This window comes from Rhopilema esculentum, chromosome 4 (genome assembly GCF_057945365.1).
Source record: "Rhopilema esculentum isolate cy_ngs chromosome 4, ASM5794536v1, whole genome shotgun sequence".
NCBI lineage: Eukaryota > Metazoa > Cnidaria > Scyphozoa > Rhizostomeae > Rhizostomatidae > Rhopilema > Rhopilema esculentum.
Window position 1 is genome coordinate 10,587,313 of NC_142818.1, and position 20,618 is coordinate 10,607,930.

Sequence of the window (20,618 nt, forward strand, 5' to 3'; positions counted from 1 at the left end):
GTGACTGCGATGTCATTGGAACCAAGTTCTGGTGTATCCTTGTCAAATTGAGCCAGTGGCTGATCTGGTGATAGGGATTCGAATTCAGCGATGGCTGTTGGCTCATCTGCGTCTGGTGTGATGTCATTTGCCAATGAAGATGTCACTTCTGCAGAAAGGATCTCTTGTTGATGCTGGGAGACGGCGGTCTCCGATTCCACTGAAGATGGGGATTCTGTTTAAGAAATGTTGATGAATTAGAGAAGAAACCAACTTTTGTCACTTAGAAAGCAATTCAAGGCAATAAAGAGTTTCCTGAAATCTTGTAGTTAAACATACCAGTAGGATCTTCATCAAAGGTGACTGCGATGTCATTGGAACCAAGTTCTGGTGTATCCTTGTCAAATTGAGCCAGTGGCTGATCTGGTGATAGGGATTCGAATTCAGCGATGGCTGTTGGCTCATCTGTGTCTGGTGTGATGTTATTTGCCAATGAAGATGTCACTTCTGCAGAAAGGTTCTCTTGTTGATGCTGGGAGACGGCGGTCTCCGATTCCACTGAAGATGGGGATTCTGGTTTAAGAAATGTGGATGAATTAGAGAAGAAACCAATTTTCGTCCATTAGAATACGTTTTTATACTTTAAAAGCAAATTATTTTTAAGCAGGCAAGTGTTGGTTTAATATAATACACAAACATACCAGTAGGAACTTCATCAAAAGTGACTGCGATGTCATTGGAACCAAGTTTTGGTGTATCCTTGTCAAACTGAGCCAGTGGCTGATCTGGGTATAGGGCGTCGAATTCAGCGGTGGCTGCGGGGTTTTCTACGTATGGTTTGATATTAATGGCTAATGGTTGTGCCACGGCCACTTCTACATGATGGTCGTTTTGTTGATGTTCTGAGATAGCGGTCTCAATTTTCACTGAAGATGGGGTGTCTTATGGAAAATGGAGATTGTTGATAAGAAAGTATAAATTTTTACTGATCAATGGTTTTATTTGTTTCATACATATCTAAGATGTAAGTGTTAGACTGTTCGAGTGAAGCACTCTTTTATGGAAAATTGCTTCTTTTATACATTTCAAAAGATTGTCAAAAGAATCAAGTTTTTATTCTATTCAAGTCTTCTAATCACTCACCAGCTGAGAATTGCATTTTGACAAATTCGGGGGCTTCAATGCTTGCTGCATTGCAAAGCTGGTTACTTCGGGTCATTTGTCCACTCGATGAAAGCATTCCTAAGCCAGAATCAAGTGGCTTATCAGGAATTGAACCGCTCCCTTTACTGTTTTTTTGAACCTCTGAGTGACTTTCAATTTGAACCTCTAAAAATTTATTATATAGATAAATATAACATTTTTGCTAATAAAAGTAGACAAATAATATGATTAGTCGTAGAAAATATTCATTAAAATTTTGACTTTGCAAACCTGTAGATTTTTGTCGAACTTTTCGGTCTGAGGCCAGCCTGAATTTCTTGACCATGGTATAGATTCTAGAAATCAAAGATAGTTCCAAAATCAATGGCTCCAAAGTAAAACTGATTTCAGCGAATAGGTTTCTAGTCAGCTTGTCTTATATAATAGTAACCATTTTTAAGGAGCATGAGTGACAGAAACAAGTCCTGTAGAACTTCAAGTGAATCTTAAGTGTTTAAATTTAGGCATCTAATACAAGCTACCATTTTTAAAGATCAACAGTGAAATGTTTGTTCCTAGAGTGAATTTTGGATCAAAGCTACAGTTAGTTACCTATGATGTCCGAATTGGGTGGCCATCTGCTCCACAACACTGCTGTTACCTTTACGGTATATGTTGGCTTTATTTTTCAGAAGAATCTCGACACATTGCTCTTGTCCTTTCACACAAGCCATCATCAATGGCGTTCTGTTTGTAAGATAATATAATTATTGAGTACCAGTTAATTAAACAACACTCATAAGGTGAAGTAAATTTGCCAAAGTACTAATTGAACTTGCCAGGCCATGTTTGATGATCTTTTGCACATTAATTCTACAATTGATAATAAAATGTACATCCAATCCTGTTACGCTCAAATGATTCTATTGGATATCGACAAGATTGAAAATCACAAGATTGAAAAAGCGATTATTTAATGAATATTCATGAGTTTGAATTATTTAGTTCTTTCATAGAATAATATATATGATAAATGTCAAGAATACTATGATATACGTGAGCCAACAAAAAAGAGCATTCCCTAGATTAAACAACTAGCTAAAAACGTAAGGTAGCACATGCTATGATGAAGCTAAAGGGAAAGGTAATAAGTTTTTACATATAATATATAGATTTTATATATAACAAAGAGTTTTTATACATAATATACAATTTTTGTATATAATATATAGTTTATTCATTGTGCATCAATTCAGTAAACAGCTAAACTTTCGCTCAGATTTTTGACTCTGAAACCAAGCCGATAAATTGAAACAAATGATTGATTGTTGATTCATTGACAGTATATGTCGGTTAAGTTTTATTCCTTTGAAATTAAATCTATCTTTTGGGTCTTCATTGTCATTTGCCTTTGTTTTATTTGAAACATTATTTAGAGTCAAAACAAAAGGGCTTTCGGTGTCAAATTATTATTTCTCTTCATTTAATACTAAGCTGCATGAATTTTTTTATGTGATATACGTAGCAATGCTTTAGAGTTTTTTATCGTTCTGTAGGTTGTTGTAGACACTCATGTTCTTGAAAGAGTAAGAGCGCTAGAATTCGATTCTGCCTAATAATTAATTGCTAAATTACTAAGACAATTAAATGAACGATTAATCGTAATTTACTATTTGAACGAAAGACACTCACTTTCCAATTTTGTCTCTGATCTCTGTTTTGGCACCTTTTTCCACAAGCAGTAACACCACCATGGGTATATCAGATCGAATTGCCTGGTGCAATGGGGTGGTCAATTGCTAGGAGAAAAGAGTTCAGCAGTTGTAGAATGTCGGAAAAATGACAAAGTTCGAGCATTTGAAATCAAAAGGTGTTTATCAGAACTTAAATGAAAGTCAGTACATCGATATTTACCAAGAAACATATCGTCGTTGGTTAGTAATTCATTGTCGATTTTTTAATGTTGCAATAAGTTTCCTTCTTTCTGTTGAAAATTAACAAATTTTATGGTTGTAATATGCTAGTAAAACTTTGATAAGAAGAAATAGCTTGCCAAAGAACATACCATATCAGATGCATCAACATTGACATTCACTTGCTTCACCAGGAACTCAACAATCGTCACATTCTTCTTAAATATGGCGAGATGCAGGGGTGTTGTTCCATTGTTATCAGCTTTGTTGAAATCAAACTTGATTCCATAAAATATCTTGACAATTTCCAGATGTCCGTTTCCGATTGCCTGTTAAAATGTAAAGGCATTCAATCACGTTAAATGTTTGTTTAATGCTGCTCTTACCTTCCAATGGAAGCAACACTGATTGAAAATACTGCTCTTCTTTGAAGACAAGAAATAAACTAACTCACCATAAAGACAGGACTCTGGCCTACATTGTCAGCGATGATTTTTCCATTTCTGTCCAAGATGAGCTGCACTACTTGGACACTGCCTGCGAGGCAGCCATAGTGTAATGCAGTTCTGGAATATCAAACAACATAAGTAGCCTCTAATGAGTTTGATGCAAGTAAAATGTGAGTGCAAAATATCGTATCAAATTTTGTATCAAATTGAGTTATCTTTACCAGTTACAATAGGACATTAAACAGAACAAGCGAGACTCTTTGAATATTTTTAGCGTAACAGTGCAAAATTAGAAATTTATTACGTTACTTAAGACCTTTTTTAATTAAACTAGAGTCCAGTTAACTGCTATATCATGTTGCTGTTAAAGATTAAAATGTTGAGAATATTAGAATAAAAACTTTCATTTTTACGTTTAAGAATATCTAAGCTGCATAATTATCACTTCCATTCGAGCTAATGGTTGCGATCGGTGACTAAATGCAATTGAAGTAATAAACCTGGTACATACCTCTCTTTTAATAATCGCCCGCAGGACACAGTTACTTATTAAGACCAAATATCAACATAAAATTAATAAAAGATCATATTTGTCACAAATCTTCCGAAGCATATCAATTACAAAAAGATGTTATTAAAAATTATATCTTCTTCACTTTTCTTCTCTTTATAATTCATACTTCGACTATTTTTCTTTCGATAATCAATATATGCAACGACAAAAACTCACCGTCCTACATTGTCTTTCTTATCGATACCATTTTGCCTTTTGTTTAAAAGACGGATCAATTTATCGATCTTGTTCTTATAAGCTGCGCGATGTAAGGTTGGCAGGCTCCACACATTCAATCCATCTGGATTTGTGCTCGCAGTGGAGCGATGCAAATACTTCGAAAACATGTCTGTCACTTCTCGTTAGCTTCCATAATTGAAAGCGAGTAAAGAGTTAAGAATTGATAGGTTCAACTGAAGTCTTTTGACGTCATATTAATGAGAAATTTATCAATTATCGAATTGGAATAGGAAGCGAGGAGTCTGGGTCCCAGCGTGTTTTCTTGCAAGAACATTTTAATTGGTGAATATTATAGCAAAGTATATGCAAATGTTCACCAGGAAAAAAGAACAAGTTTATGTTTGAAGAATCTTAAAAACAGGTTTTTCTATAATTTTAGCGAACTTCCAGCATTGTTAATGATAAATAACTATTCAAAATTGTACACGAAAGAAGCAAAACTTTCAGTGACATCTTTCGATTGTTTGACGTCAGATTTGCCGCATTGATGCGGGGCAGCAAAGAAAAGATTGCTAGGAAGTCGCGATTATTTTCTCTGCGAAGAAGCTTAATTGGTGGAAGTCTAAAGTGGAAAATTCAAAATCTCATTATAATCATCATGAAACGAAACGGTTTCAATAAGATTCCTCTTCAAATTTAGTTGTTTTAGTTTTACATTGCTACATTCTAAAAAAGTCAAGACTCAAGAATACCCTTGAAACTGAGAAAAAGATTCTTCTTAGCTCCAAAATATTTTTGTGGTCCCCAATTACTATAAAAATTCCTCAAGATTTTACAAATAATGAATATATACAAGGTTACAAGTATATAGAATAACCAAAAGGTATTACTTTGAAGTTTGTCCATGTTGACAACTTTTGTTAGACACGGGGATATGGGGGTTACAGAAAACACCAAATTAATACTTACAAAAAATTTTGAACGCCTCTTAATAGAACAAATTTTGAATTATTAAAGTAGAAAAAGTTTATACGAACATTAACAGTAACTTTCAAGTAAAGAGACGGTACAAGGGGTTTTTACAGTTTTTGATTCAATATGTATCGGTCTTTAGTTTCAGCAACTTTTTTAGATGTTTTTAAACACAGTCATTTGTTCAAACACTTGTCAAAATGTATTACTTCGGGGGCAGTAGTGCCACTTATTCCGGGCTTAATTCTATGGCACTGTTCTGAATTGTTTAGTATTTAAATAGTATGGCATATTTGAGCTGAAATCCCACAAGCTTCCTTCCTGAGGTCACTTTTCTTTCTAGCAACAAACAACATAAGGCTAACAAATTTGATCTTACTGTATGTAACATTTACTGTATGCAAAGACTTCGCTGCTTTTGCGACCTTACTAACCGATAAACAATAGCCTCTCACTTTAAATGACGGGAGAGAGGAACTTGACTAATCCATTAGATCAAATATGATTTTGATAAACAAATGTTGTGATTTGATATGGTTCGAAACTTAAAAGATGCTCCCCAACGAGGAAATAGCATCTCCTCTTAACCTTAAAGCAAAAAGGTTAAAGAAACAAGGTTGAATGTCTGAAATAAGGGGGTGATTATGGGATTTTGCTATAAGTGGTGTTCTGTTAGACTAATATAGTTCAAAGCAACGATTCACACTTCATATCTGATTTTACATTCGTCCGTCTTACAGAGAATAGAACAAGCCAGCAAAATTCTAATGAACTAGGTGATTATTTTTGCAACAATTTTTCTCAAAGCTAGTGGGTGAGATAAAAGCCAGTGATCTTTTCTAAACGAACCTGGTGTATAGTTTAAAAATTGCAAAACTTGATAATGTGACAATATCACAAAGCTTAGCTTTGATTCTTTTTCTAAATGTTTATTTTAGTATACTAGCTACGCTTTTTAACGATAAACAAAAATCTAAATTTTATTCACATTATTCACAACAAATATAAATACTACGAATCTTGGCTAATTATCTTCTGATTCACGCTTTTCAACTTGATTCAGAACACAAGTATGGACCAACTGCTTCCATCTTTGTATTTTCCTTGTCCGTGCAACTAAGATGAGCTTTCTCGTTATCCCCATCAAATGATCAAACATCCTTCTACTTTGTCGCTGCTACCGAAATTCATCTCGCCAATACTTATAGCCGTAATTTTCTTTTCTACCAGACTTTTGTTCCTCCGCACACTCGGCCATATCATCTGTTCGTTGGATTATATATGGGGCTGTAAAAAATATCATATTAAATCGGTAAGGTAAGATGATAAAAACTGATTACAATGTCACTTGAAGAATAGAAGAAAACCGATGTGCAATTTTTTATTAACAAACTGGAAGTCTGAGGAGTCATCTTTGAAATATCACAGTAAAAAGGCATTTAACAAAGATTTGGCTCTTAATTCGACGAAAAGTCTAAAAAATCTGCTGACAAAGCACTCCTACATGGCAAAAAACACTTCGTTTCACAATAAATGTTCTTTCCAAGGTGGTGTCACAACCCCCTCGCCCCATTGTAGCGATGGCCCTTCTTTCATATGCCCTTAGTGCCTTCACTAAATTTAGTTTCACGCAACCACGAAACTGAATTCATACTTTATTTATCATTCTGTAGTGTAGGAGCTTGGAGATTTTGTCACTGTACAAAAATTATTTCTGAGAACCCCCTCCCCCCTCTTTCCATGGCCCCTTGTCAAAGAGTTGGGTAAATTTACCAATATAAAATATCAGTCAAAAAATAGAGAAATTTGTCGGATTAGATCTAATTCTTGCCACCGATTGCTGGAAAAATCATAAAACATAGGCACTAGTTGAAATTAGAGTTTTGTCAGCTTTCAACTGTAAAAAATCGTCAGAATATATGACAGCCGAACTGAGAGATCATTCAAGTCACTACCCGATGTTTTCTACTCTCCGGACGAGAAAACAATGTTACAGGAAAAACTTATTTTCAGAACCCAGCAAAAAGGTTCTTCTGGTCTGATATTATCAGCTTGAAATATGAGAAGAGCCATTCGAAGTTTGGATGATCGAGAATAAGATTTTGGTCAGGAAAAATGGCACACAAGACATGAGAAATATTAAAACAAATTCCCTTTAGCCTTCTGTTATACTCGGGGCATAACGAATGATCTTTTTACAAAAATGCTGCTCAGATAAGAACTGATACACACATTCCTTGATCTTACAAATAGATTCGCTTATAGAGATAAGATAAGCCCATGTGTATGCTTTCGTAACTTCCATGATTCATTTTAGGATTATAAGGGGGCAAGTGTATGATTAATGTAATGATGCTTTTAGTGATTTTTTGTTAGATAAAAGTTTAAAGCTCGAATTTAATCGACGATGAGCTTAATTTGGTGTTACTTCACACCGAAAACTGTGTTCGGATAAACGAGGATGTGCTGTATAACTCGCCACTTTTAGGATTACCGTGAGTTCCCCCTTTCTCTTAAGCCCCCACTTCCCAAGCCAAAATTCAAAATAAGCCCCCTTTCTCTATTAAGCCCCCTCTTAAGCCCCTAATTTCAAACAAAGGAAACAGGCGCACTGAGTGGGTCTCTTGACGAGTGTGATGAGCAATAAATACGACCAATGTGAAGATTTCCTTGGGCGCTTTAGAAGTCAAGTGGATACTGATGTTGATTCTTTCAAAGCAATCCCAGATATGTTGTATTTTTTAATAATAGATAAGCCCCCCTCTCTAATAAGCCCCCTCTAGAATTTACATAAAATAAGCCCCCCGGGCTTAATAGAGCTTTTACGGTAGGTTCTTGGACACTACAACCATTTTCAAAAATTTACTTTTTGAAACGAAAAGACTTGATATTAGGCCAGTGCCATGCCCTTGATTACGCAAAAGGACTCCACGATCAGTGATAGTTTCGTATGCTTTGAACAACAGCCATTGCTTTTTTGCAGAAGTGCTATTAGCAGAATCTTGCACTAATATTAACTGAGACAAGGCTCGTGGATTAAAGAGCAGAAATTTTTGTAACCTGAAAGAATCTTCGTCTACGTCGAACAGGCATGTGCGTGTCAAAAGAGAATCCTTTCAACGATCATATCATTATCATTTGCTAGAAAATCTGTTTGTTTATGTTAAACAAGTAATTTACAATCTGTATTTACTTTTGTTATTAGATCTATTGCTGCACTTTTTCTTGTTTTTCATGCACGCTAAAATGTCTTTCCCGCTTCTCTCTCCGGTGGCAAGAGCTCCATGGACATACCCATAGTCCTTTGTTGTATATTCACCAGCAAACCAGATACGACCAACAGGTTCTTGCAAACGTTTGTAGTCCTTTTCAGCAAACCCAACAACAGGGTTGGAGTATGCCCCCATCGTCATTGGATCTCTGCTCCATTTATTTCGTAGCATGGCTGTAATATACAGGATCAACATTGAATGTTTGGGTAATATGGTGTTCGGAAAAAGGCGTAGGAGACAAACTGCCCGAGGAGGGGGGGGGAAGGTGCTGCAACACCTCCAATCAGACAAAATTTATCAAATTCCAAGTCAGTTCGGGAAATTTTATCACAATGAAGCAACAATAATTGGGGAAGACCCAAACTTAGCCCCCGACCCCCTTAAAGTTAAGCCTCCGCTACCCTTGAAGAGCTTTGAAAAGTGTTAAGTACTACTTTCTGTCAATAATAAGTAAAATTAAAGGAAATCAGAACCTTAGTATATTGAGACTGTAATACTGTCGGTACATATATCTATATGGAAAAGTACTTGGCAGTCAGTTGCCCCCCTTGAGAAACTTCAATGAGAAAGCAAATATTTGACTTTTGTGCATTTGACCATCCTTTACTCCTCTTCGTCAATATCTTTATTGAACAATGCAAGGTCAGAGAGGTTTCCCCTACTAACAAGAGAGGCAACTAAGACGCCAGAAAAATCTTTAATTTTCATTTATACTGACGTAGAAGACAAAATAAAATTTAGCTACAGTAATAGTGCAAAAAATGTGAAAGACAAGATTTTATAGTTTGTTAAATTATATGAGATTGGGTAAGTGTGACAAAAATCTCTCACCAGTGGGCCAAGGTATGTTGCGACCATAGACCTTCTGCAGGGATCGCATGGCTTTCTCTTTCACTGCTTCATCGGTCATCTGTTCAGAATTCAAGCACATATCCTCGGTGAGTGTCAGCATCAGTATATGATCTCCATGAAAAAGTGTCGGATGGTCAAAGTTTTGCCAATGAACGTGGTCTCCACGAAACCTTTGGGACAGTAAGATGTAATTGGAGTCATCCCAAAAGCGTCTTGGGAACTTCATGAACACCTTACAGTAGTAACACATTGGAACAAGGTGGATGACGTCCGTTTTCCAACTTGGCAGAGGAGGAGAAAATTCGATAAGGTTGTTAATGAGAACCCCACTGCTGACGGTAAGAAGGATTTGTTCTGCCTTGTATACATCTCCCTTTGTTGTCGTCACTTTGACAAATGAATCTGTGTGCTTTATCTCGGAGACCACTGTATTGAAACGTATCTAGAAATTAATGAGAAAATGATTACTAGTTGATGTTGCAGTGTGGTTTACAAAATCTTTTTTGTCAAACAAATCGAAAAAAGAGGCAATGAGGCCATTTAAAAGAAAATATCTGCAAAACAACTGCCAACCCATTCGTCCACTCAACCCTGCTTGCATCTCTTAACACTTAAACGCTTTAATCCTAGTCCAATAAACTTCTACTTAATTCTGCAGCGACAGAATTCACGATAATGCGTCGCTCACAGTTCGCGCTGCCACTTACTTTGTTTTTAAATGGTTTTGCCAAATGTTCGAGCACATGCGCATAGCCTCGTTTGTCTGTTACCACAACGTCTTTTCCTTCACCAGTCACTGAGAATACTTCTGAGTTAAGAGATTTCGGCGACACACCATTTTGGAAATCGAAATGATAGTATTCCAATGTTTCCATGACATAGGAAAAAGGATTCCATCCAACCATTCCAAGGGCGGATCTTATTGGAATGCTAGATAAACCTGATTTTCTTCGCTTTTTCATTTTCAGATCAGCTTGCTCTGACTTCATCTTCAGCTCTTTGTAAATGCTATTTGCTCCAGTTAGCTCTTCTCCAGTATGACCGTCCCTGCAAGAATAATTCGAATAATACAACAAAACCAAGATACCATGCTTATATGAAACAAACATCCCTTTATTATAGCTGTCATTAAAGGCCTCAATATAAAGAAAAGGAGTACCGCATTTCGTCCTATTGGCTGTCTCCTGCTATTAGGCATTCACCCTATTTGTGCTAATTAGACGCCTCCTTTATTGGCCTATTTCTCTAGCAACTCTTGATGGATATTCCACTTACGCTATTTCTCTAGCAATTTTTTCAACGTTCCAATCCGAAAAAGTACAGATGCCCAAAAGCCACAATCTTTATTTTCAGAAATTAACAATGAGGGGGATGGCTATAGAAATAGTGATGATTTTCTGCATGAGAAGAATATCAATGAATAGATCGATAACTTATAGAAATAGCAAATACTAACTGCAGTGACGAAGCAGATCTCTAAAATGCAATGTCAGTAAGGGAGGTTCATAACAAATATAATATTTCCATTTCAAAACTCGTAAACGGCCCTTTTCGAAAATCAGAGATGGCGTTTCTGCGTGGTGATAAAGCTCTTCTTGGCGCCCTGCGAAATCTTCAATTGCCCTGCGATTTAAGATTGGGGGGTGTCACACCCCCCACACCCCCCCTGGTATTTTTGCCCCTGCGTTGACGATACCACCCAGGTGACACTTGAATTTCAAATTTAGGCTGATTCGATCGATTCAAATGCCATGGATGCTCTTTAGCCAAAGTTACATTTACAAGGCTTGAATGAAACATTTGTTTCGGAACTTATGATAGCATTTTGAAAAGCAGTTTTCAGCAGCTAAAAAGCCAGCAGTTTGAAAAAGGCTAAGATATGTAAAGAAGTCTTAAATCAGAGCTAAGTGGAAGATTTTCAGAAGACAGGGATGATGGCAGAAAGTGAGAAAATAGCCAAAGTGAAAGTGACTGACTTTTAATTATCTTTTAAATAAATAGTTTCATAGGCCATTTTCATTGTCAGAAATAATTCAATAGCCAAACAATTTTCTTTTAAAGGTTTTGGTGACCCTGTTGAATCTCTTCGCCTCCTAGTTTGTGTGCAGACTTAGAGGCTATTCGACTCCAGGCTGTTCAATACTTAATGAAAGCTCCCTAAATTTTCTCAAAAATGAAAGTGACGAGGATGACATTCGTCAGCTGCCGGGATTAAATTGCACCTGATGTTGATTTTGTGTGTCTTAGCTGAACAATATGAAAGGTGCCCAGCAAAGCGACATAGATACAGGGCCTCCGACGAAGGGGGCCCGGGGGGCCATGACTCCCCACTTTTTGCAAAACAATAGAGCTTTTTTAAAATTATTTTGTTACGATTGTTAAAACATCCTTTGCCCTCCCACTTTCCAACCTCTGCCGGAACCCATGAGATCAAGAACTTAAGTGTTTTTCAGCCACTCTGCAAATATCTTCAGGATTATAACTTCTTTACAAAAGTTTTGCAAGAGTTTTGTGAGGAAGCCCCATGGTGGGGAAGCCCCATTCTGCAGACTGCGAAGAGATTATGTCAGCATACAGCCTTATAAAAACCATTTCCAGGAAAAGCCTTAAGGGGAAAACAATTAATAAGATATTGTACTTAAATTCAAATATGCCTTTTTCTCTGACTATGATCCCAAACCAGTTGTATATTGTTTCAGAACTGAAAGGAACCAACGAAAAGGGATTGTCCAGAGGCCGACAGACAGTCACCTGTTAGCATGTTTTGAAAACAAAGATTCTGAATAAGACAATGACGAAAAAAAGATACTGGTGAAGTGTAACCTCTAGTTGTATTTTATAGCTCATTACGGTTTTGTTTCTGGTCTTTAGCAATATGTCGTTTTTTTGTAAGTTGGTTTAACAACATGATTTGAATGGTACAATGTACAAATATGTTTTACTGCTGCACAAATTGGTTTTTTGCACGTAAAAATATAAGCTGCGATGCCCCCCCCCCTACCAATAAGAATTTTTTCGTTATTAAAGCCGATCTGCCTTTTTATCTTAAACAGTGGCGGAAATTCAGACTTTCGTTTAGGTGGGGGGGGAGGGGGGGTCAGACCCACGATTTCTCGACAAGATAACAGTTTGGATGTGTTTTCGGCACGTTAAAAGTTTTTCAATTTTTCGACGAAAACGCTGAATGGGGTGGGGGGGGGGGCTAAGCCCGAAATAAGTTCCACCACTGATCCTAAACATGGTAGACACGGACATAGACAACTTTAATAGTTTACCTGACGATAAATCTTGAGTAGTTTTCATGATGGACGTCCATCTTTAACTTTTGCGACAGTGTCCATATTGGGTTATTGGGTCCAATCTCGTGTATCCAGCCTGCGCCAAGAGGGACCATGTTTCCTTCAAAAGGGACATGGTGGATCCTTCCTCCAATGTAATCCTTACCCTCGAGAATAAGAAAATCATTTATGCCATTGTTGTGGATTGTTTCGGCAGCCTTTATACCTGAAGCACCTGCTCCTACGATCAGGACCTTGACGTGTTTGGCATCTTTGCTAGCAACAACTGCGGTGAAGTAGCTTAATATGACGAGTAAAGTGCAGTGCAGTAACCTTGCCATGACTTTTGCCAGCAACCCTTTGCAGTCAACTGAATGTTGAGACCAAGCCAAAGGGTTTATATACTCTTTCTAGCTGTCAAACAGACAATAATTAAAAGTCCATAGATCTGTTGTGACGGGGGCTCGGCATGTTCGTACCTGTTCCCACACCGTATTGAATAGCCTTTCATCTGAAAGATAATGCCATGAATTGAACGCTTGACTTTTGGTGGATCAATTTCTTCTTCAATTCTCTTGCGGCGTTTATTTATAGGAGCTGGCCCGTCAAATTATTCATGGCTGCTTTTATTTATTGTAATTACAGTTATGCCTGTAACTATACCTTTTGTTAAGGATCCTGTATCTTACAGTATCAATATAGTATCTTCTTCTGTAGTATACGAATAAAATTGGATTGAATTGAACGACCAATGGTACGCCCGAAACAAACGATTTCAATTTGTGAAATGTGTAGTGAGATAGATTTAAGCAAAGTTGAGAAAATGGGAAACCTTTATCGACAATTCTTTATATCTTGCGTTCACTCTCTTTATAACTGGTTAGAGTCACTGAAATGTCATTTCTTGAAAAGGCTCTAGCGACCAAGGGGTAAAAATCCTATTGTTTTATCGGTAAACCCTAGAAATCCTTTTGTTTTGTGGAAATCCCTTTCGCTGTTTACTCACTAGGGACTTGGCTTCTTCGCATTATAGACAGGGAAATAGATGCGAAAAACTAACAAATTGCCTAATCTCAATTTTTTCTTCGGATTTCTACATTTCAATGGCTAAAGATCGATTTTCCGAGATGGGCCATCGCTATTCGGATAGCTCTAAGAAGGAGCTTTCATTTGATGCATAACAAATTATATTTTGCTGATATCAGCAAATTGACTGATGACGTCATCAAACCAAAATAGGCCTTTTACCACCACTGTTTCGCAAAATTCTGATTCTTGGGCTGTTAATTGTCCTTTCTTAAGATATTCTATCACTCTCTGATAGAAAAACACGTCCATTGAGTAGGTAAACAAAAAATTTCTTTGCATACTTCATTGATTGACGTTTCTTTGATGACGTCATATCATAAAATTGTTGCCTGCGTTGGCAGCAAGACTAGATAGCGTAATTTTCAAAAATAGAAAAAAAATCTTATCTACAGTATATCATTTTTACAAATTTATGATATGACGTCATCAAAGAAACGTCAATCAATGAAGTATGCAAAGAAATTTTTTGTTTACCTACTCAATGGACGTGTTTTTCTATCAGAGAGTGATAGAATATCTTAAGAAAGGACAATTAACAGCCCAAGAATCAGAATTTTGCGAAACAGTGGTGGTAAAAGGCCTATTTTGGTTTGATGACGTCATCAGTCAATTTGCTGATATCAGCAAAATATAATTTGTTATGCATCAAATGAAAGCTCCTTCTTAGAGCTATCCGAATATGTAATTATTATTGTTATAAGACTTCTATTACAAGAGATATCAGCGCTCTTGTTGAATTATTTTTTATTTATGACGTCACGAATCACGTGCAATCTAAAAATAATTCGCGATGGCCCATCTCGGAAAATCGATCTTTAGCCATTGAAATGTAGAAATCCGAAGAAAAAATTGAGATTAGGCAATTTGTTAGTTTTTCGCATCTATTTCCCTGTCTATTAGATTATGCTGGGGAAATGAGCTTGAGCACGCGGCGAAGCCAGTGAAATGCTGCATCGTTTCAGCATGCATAAACTCATTTTTTTTATAAGAAACAAAGGTTGATGTTGAGTACTCCAGTTTCTTAATGTTCTGGAAATTTCAATACTCACTGTTTCTTAAGAGTTTCTTAATTATGATATCATGAATGATGTTATGAAATGTTCGTGACCTTTTTTCACGTCAAGAGATTCGCTTCCGTTCTGACGTGGAAAGTATATTTTTATCCTTTGTGTCTTAATCTCTAGGCCTTCAGGGCAATCATGTTCTTGGATTTTACAAAATTTCGCTGTTGTCAGTTTTATCACAATTTAATAGTTTCTTGATTTTTTTGCTTTGAGTACTGAAGTTTCTTAATTTTTTTCTGACTGTCCAGTACTTGTTTCTTATAGCCAGTTTCTTATAAAAAAAGATGAGTGTATTGCAGATGAACTCAGTATTCACAGAAGTACTTTGTAGAGGGCAATAATTCTATTCAGCACGATGCAATACTTTTTTCCAGGTATTGCAAATAGCTCATGAAGAATCCAGATAGGTATTGTGTTTTCCTGGATGTCATTTTTGTTGCAGAGTTTTCCCTGATCCTAGACGACCTGTGATCTGTTGATGCAGTCAAAAAATTCTTCGCCGTTTTCCTGACCGGATTCCTCAATTTTGCAGTCAAACATCTATCCTGAGTGATTTGCTCAAATGCCAGTAATCAGTGGCGTACCCAATGGGGGAATAGGGGGGTCCGGACCCCCTCCCACTTTTCTAAAATATGGTCCTCAAGATTTGTCCAAAAACGATGTAAAACTCATTGGTGGGGGGGGGGGGGGGGGTAGTATACTGTATGCTTGTGTCAATAACAATTGTAAAATACTTTGCTATTTACCATAGCTGAAATGAATCAAATAATGGGGGAAAACTTTGCAAAAAGAGCGTTTCCCCGCATTTGTGAGTGTTTGAAGGGCGTGGTCCAAATAAAATTTCTGGGGACTGCGCCCTAGACCCCCCTACTGCTACAGCCCTGGGTATGCCACTGCCAGAAATAGGAATAAAGGAAAGCTTATTGTTATAGAAATATTTTCTTGAATGTCTATTTAAGATTTCTTTTTTAGAACAATTCCAATTGATATAATGAGCTTTATCAGAAAATAGAGTTATAGTTTGCTTAAATCTCGTAGAGGAAGTTCACTTTTGAGTTTGAATTGGTGTTTAAACTTTAAACCCATCTATTATTTCTCGACCTTTAGCAAGGTGATATCTCTATTCTTTTTTCCCGTCCTCTATTTCTTGAGAAACTATGATACGTCTGTCACATTTTGACTAAGATGAGGATCAAATTATGCACATGCTGACATGACCTAAATTCTTGATCGAAGGCTGTCTGAAGCCTTACTTGGTTAGTCATATCACCCCCTTTTCCATACATTCACTAACACCCTTGAAATAGTGATTTTGTAGTAAATTCCAATATTAACACTGCTAAGTAACCGAATGATATCAATCAGTTAAATAGGAAAAATGCAGGAATCTATCAGGTAAACAGAAATTTAATATCATTATAGTTTCAAATAAAATGCATTTTATAACAGATTTGTCTAGGTTCTTGTGCATGACAAAAACAATGGTAAACCAGAACAATGTTTCATAATTAAAACTATTACTCTATAACCAAAAATTCTAAAAGATGAATTACGCATCATCTTGAAATTTCCATACCACAAAAAGCCACATCAGAAGATACCACCTAGTGCTTTTTCCTCCGGTTTTCAAAATTAGGCCAATGATGTTGTTGTTGTGCTCTGCAGAGTTGTTTTTGTGTAATTAGGCCAAAGCTCATCCAATATCTTATTAAATAAGCCTACTTAGTCCTGCCTACAACCAGAACTATACGCCAGCCTTTGTACACACACTTTGGAACTTATAGATCAATTGGTTGGTCAGTCAACACCCTACCTCATCTCAGCTTGTAAACAGAAACATCGGATGCCATTTTATCTTTTGGTGAACGCAGGGATACAATGGATCAAAAGTCATTGTAGAGGGATGCATCAGTGGAGCAAATGAAACCTGACGTAGAGGAGACCATATTGCTGCACATTTGTTTGCAATCATATTTGAAATTTTTCTTTTTGTAGACGAATCAGCAACAAAATTTGGTACCCGATTACTTGGAATTTCTGATTAGTTTTCCAAAACTGACCCATTTTTGAATTCTATGTCCTAAATAGGTTTCAAAATTATACACCTTTCTCAGAGAAATAGCCGACAAGCATGAAGTAAGAAAATCACTGAAATACAGGCGTCGGGTCTGTCCTTCATGCAGAAGTGTTTTATAAATATTATATCGTACACACTGTACATGACCTTAAGACAAAATCCAACTTATGGATTTACGTACGTACGGTCCAAATAAACGTACTGTGTTGTCTTGACAGCTAGAGGCAAACTTTTATTCAGGGGGTTCCAGTTTGTTTTGCTTTAAACGTCGTATGATATTTGAATTGGAGAAATTGAATATCGTAAGGATTAGCAAATTTTGATACGTTTGTTAATCCTTACGATACGCTCGCCCTGTGTATGCGTTTCCAATGATTATATAACAAGGCTGATTGTTCAGCTTTCACTTCATGGCCACATGACACAGGGAGACGGTAGCATGATCCAAATAATTATTATATAACGCTAAATAATAAATATATTATATACATTGTTCAACATGATAAAATTACATATTTCGTATTTGTTTTGGTGTTTACTGTGTATATCAATAAACAAAAGATTTCTCGATTCTTTCCAAGAAACTTGCTCCATGTATAAAAACAATTATGCTTTAAATGGATTTCGGGATCTTAAGCTTTTTGACATTGCATAACATTTGGGGGATTCTCTCAAGTTTTTTAGAACGTCTAGTAAAGAATTCCATTGTTATGTAATGAAACACCAACCAAAGACAGTTATAAAACTAAATGATCGGGAAAATGATATTAGTTAATATTTGATAATGCATTTGAAAATGGTAATATAAACTTTTTTGTAAGAACAGTTTTGCAAAAAAATGAACCTAATAGTGCTCAGAATTTAGTACAAATTAAGAACAAGCTGCGACTGAGGCACTTTATAATGTAATTTTGAGCAAAGTTTGTTTACACGCGCACACGCGCATCTCAATAGACATCGATAAAGGTGAAGTTGAATCGATTTAAAACTACAATTTTAAGCACATATTATTTGTTAATTTTGTCAAAGTAGCAAAATCTGCATTCACATGGCACGTGCAACGTGTTTAAATTTTTCTAACTTAAGCCCAATTAATTAAGCTAGCCTACGTCTCAATTTACCAGTTCTTTTCAGTGTCAATGCTTGACCTTCCAGACTAGGGGTTGGAGGGTCATCAATAGAAAAATTTACCGACGACATAGATGGAGAAGAATTTAGGTGCTATTTCACTTACTGCTAGATAGTTTTATCGTCGACAAACTAAGGAATTTGTAGACAAACTGAAGATTTACCGACAATTTCATAATGTGTTTCTTCTCCCTACCCCCCCCCCTCCCACTAGCTACGCCCCTGGTTCTTTTCAAAAAATGTAATGACTTGATGCGTTTTGTGATGTGTCGAGTCTTAAAATTGTTCCCCAAAGTCCTCACAGAAAATGGTTTGCTGGACTGTTGTAGAATCTGGATTTACACAGGTTTGTGTAAACAGGTCCGAACAACAAAAGAAGGAAAAGGCAGCTGTATTACATTTTCTTTTCCCGTCCTTGAAATTTACTACAAATTATTTGCTGCTCTTAGGTCTGGGACAGGGCCAAATGAATGTATGAAAAATGATTAAATCTGGTTCTTCATGTCAGTGCTGTATTTGCAGTGATGTGATGACCTTGGCCATTGAACTTGGCTATCAATGACACTGGAATCGACTACGATGACACTGAAATCGAATCGGATGACACTCGGAAAACGGCAAAGACACAGCTTACGTAACAATCCTCTTGAACGAAAGTGAAATGGGATCTCCTAATAATCCTGACACGTGATTGTTGGGGTTGAGCATGAGAAAGTGTAAGTGAGCAATTCATCTCCCTTCTTATATTCAAACTGCTTGAGCAAAAGCTACTCCTTTTGGATTGGGACTGGCTTTTTCAACTAAGGATTCTGTTGCAATACAAGTCCGAATTCATCCCCAGTGGCGGATCCAGACTACCGCCATTACCGCTCGAGCGGTAGTCAGATTATTAAAAAAATTACAGAAACAAGAATCATTTTCATGTTTATCCTACTACTTTAATTAAACCATATTTAATTATTGAAAATAATTGATCGCGCTGCAAACCAAGCCATTCTTCCTAGGAATATGCCTGAAATTTCCACAGAGACAGAAATATTTTTTAATCCTTATCGCTATGGAAATCGCGTGCCAATTGCCGAGCCACATGTTTGCAAATAGAAGGCTAGCATGGGGGATGATGAAATCATGGCTTGCTAGCTAGGGGGGTTGAGTCGGTGTAGAGCGGATTCGAGTTGCACTGAGCGGTAGTCAGCCTGCCTAAACCAATCAAATCGTCAGAAATCACTGCCAACCTGGGGGGATGCATCCAAATTTTGTTGACAACCAATGAACAACCGAGTTGACTACCGCTCAGATGGGGGGTTGAGTAGTACTGCCGCTCAACACGGCTCAAACGTTACAGAAAGATGGGGGGATGCCTACATATTCTGCAAGTGGGCAAACTGTAACTTGTATTAGTATGTTTGTATTTGTTGCTACCTAGCATCCGAAGGTAGTTTTTAGGACACTGAGATACTATGCTTATCGAGCAGTGTCCTGGTCCTTCCTCTCGATGTGCCCACACCTCATGATTCCTACTAGAGCTGGCGACTCTCCCCACTCTGGGTGAAAGTTTGGTCATGCCAGGGACTCGAACCACAGCAGGGGCGGATCTAGAAATTATTCTGAGGGGTTCTAAAACGTAAGGCTTGGTAACCCAGGGTGTTGCTATGCACAAACTCTGTACCCCTGCTAATAAGCCATAATGAAATGAAAGTCTTCCATAAACTAAAAAGCCTGGATGCCTTGATTTATATAGTAATTTTTGGTTTCAGCTTTTATGCCAATTGAACGCAATTTGCAGCTCGCCCCTCTTATATTCACTTAGGGTACAAAAGTATAGAAACTGTAGTCAAATATGATATGATGGCCCGCAGTGGCAAAAGGCCCGAGCCCACAAATTTTCAAAGCAAAATTTAATTTTTGACTCTTTGCAGCCATTTATTAGAACTTGATCAGCTTGACCAAAAAAATAACGTGGCTGGTGGAATGAAGCCCTTGAAGTGCAGTGCAAAAGTTGAACACAGGGATTCAAACACAGCATGCATCGACATATGACGCCGAACCAAACAAAGAAGGCCCTGAATGTTTCGCTATGGGCCTGGCGTTTTGAGTATTTTTATGTATTTGAAATTCTTAGAGAAAAAAGTATTCGCAGGAATATAAGTAGGTATAAAAAGGAAACCCCTTTTGGTCAATAATAGTAAGGGCAAGTTTTTGAGATGTTTTTTATGTAGTTCTTGAATTATTAAAAAAAGAATAACAAGGGCTCGGGGCTCGGGCAAGCTTTATCCTCTGAATATAAATCATACCTCATGGTCTATGAATAAGACGTGAAACACGGAGTTGAAACTTGAAACCGTTCTGTTATATAAACCACAGCGTTTACAAGTTCTGCCGTTCCAGCATCGAGCATCAGGTAAAGATCGTCAAAAGATCCACGAAAACATATTGCAAATTTGCGCCTAAGCATTCGTCGCGTGCTGTATCATAATTCAACTCCCCCTGGTCAACCTCAACTCCCCCTGGTCAACCTCAACTCCCCCTGGTCATAAAACCACTTATACATTTGACTGTAGATTGAAGCGAAGAAACTCCCCCTGGTTTGTCGGTATTCTTTGATGTTTTGGATTTTTGAAATCCATGGGTTCTCGCGCCAAAGTTTAGAACCCCTCGACCTGGCACCG

General features: G+C 37.1%; 1 protein-coding gene across 2 annotated transcripts; it reads right to left on the reverse strand.

Moving 5' to 3' along the window:
• Positions 1-5,429: 5,429 nt before the first annotated feature.
• LOC135690803 (uncharacterized) lies at positions 5,430-16,614 on the reverse strand. 2 transcript variants are annotated; one of them, XM_065208466.2, is made up of 6 exons: positions 16,558-16,614; positions 12,589-13,102; positions 10,021-10,360; positions 9,293-9,755; positions 8,383-8,634; positions 5,430-6,476 (listed from the first exon to the last, which is right to left on the reverse strand). In XM_065208466.2, exons 2-6 carry the CDS (start codon positions 12,930-12,932, stop codon positions 6,367-6,369), a joined length of 1,509 nt encoding a protein of 502 aa, XP_065064538.2. In that variant the 5' UTR covers positions 12,933-13,102; positions 16,558-16,614; the 3' UTR covers positions 5,430-6,366. The 2 variants fall into 2 exon arrangements, with proteins under 2 accessions (XP_065064538.2, XP_065064539.2); XM_065208467.2 differs by having other exon boundaries at positions 16,321-16,597.
• Positions 16,615-20,618: the final 4,004 nt, after the last annotated feature.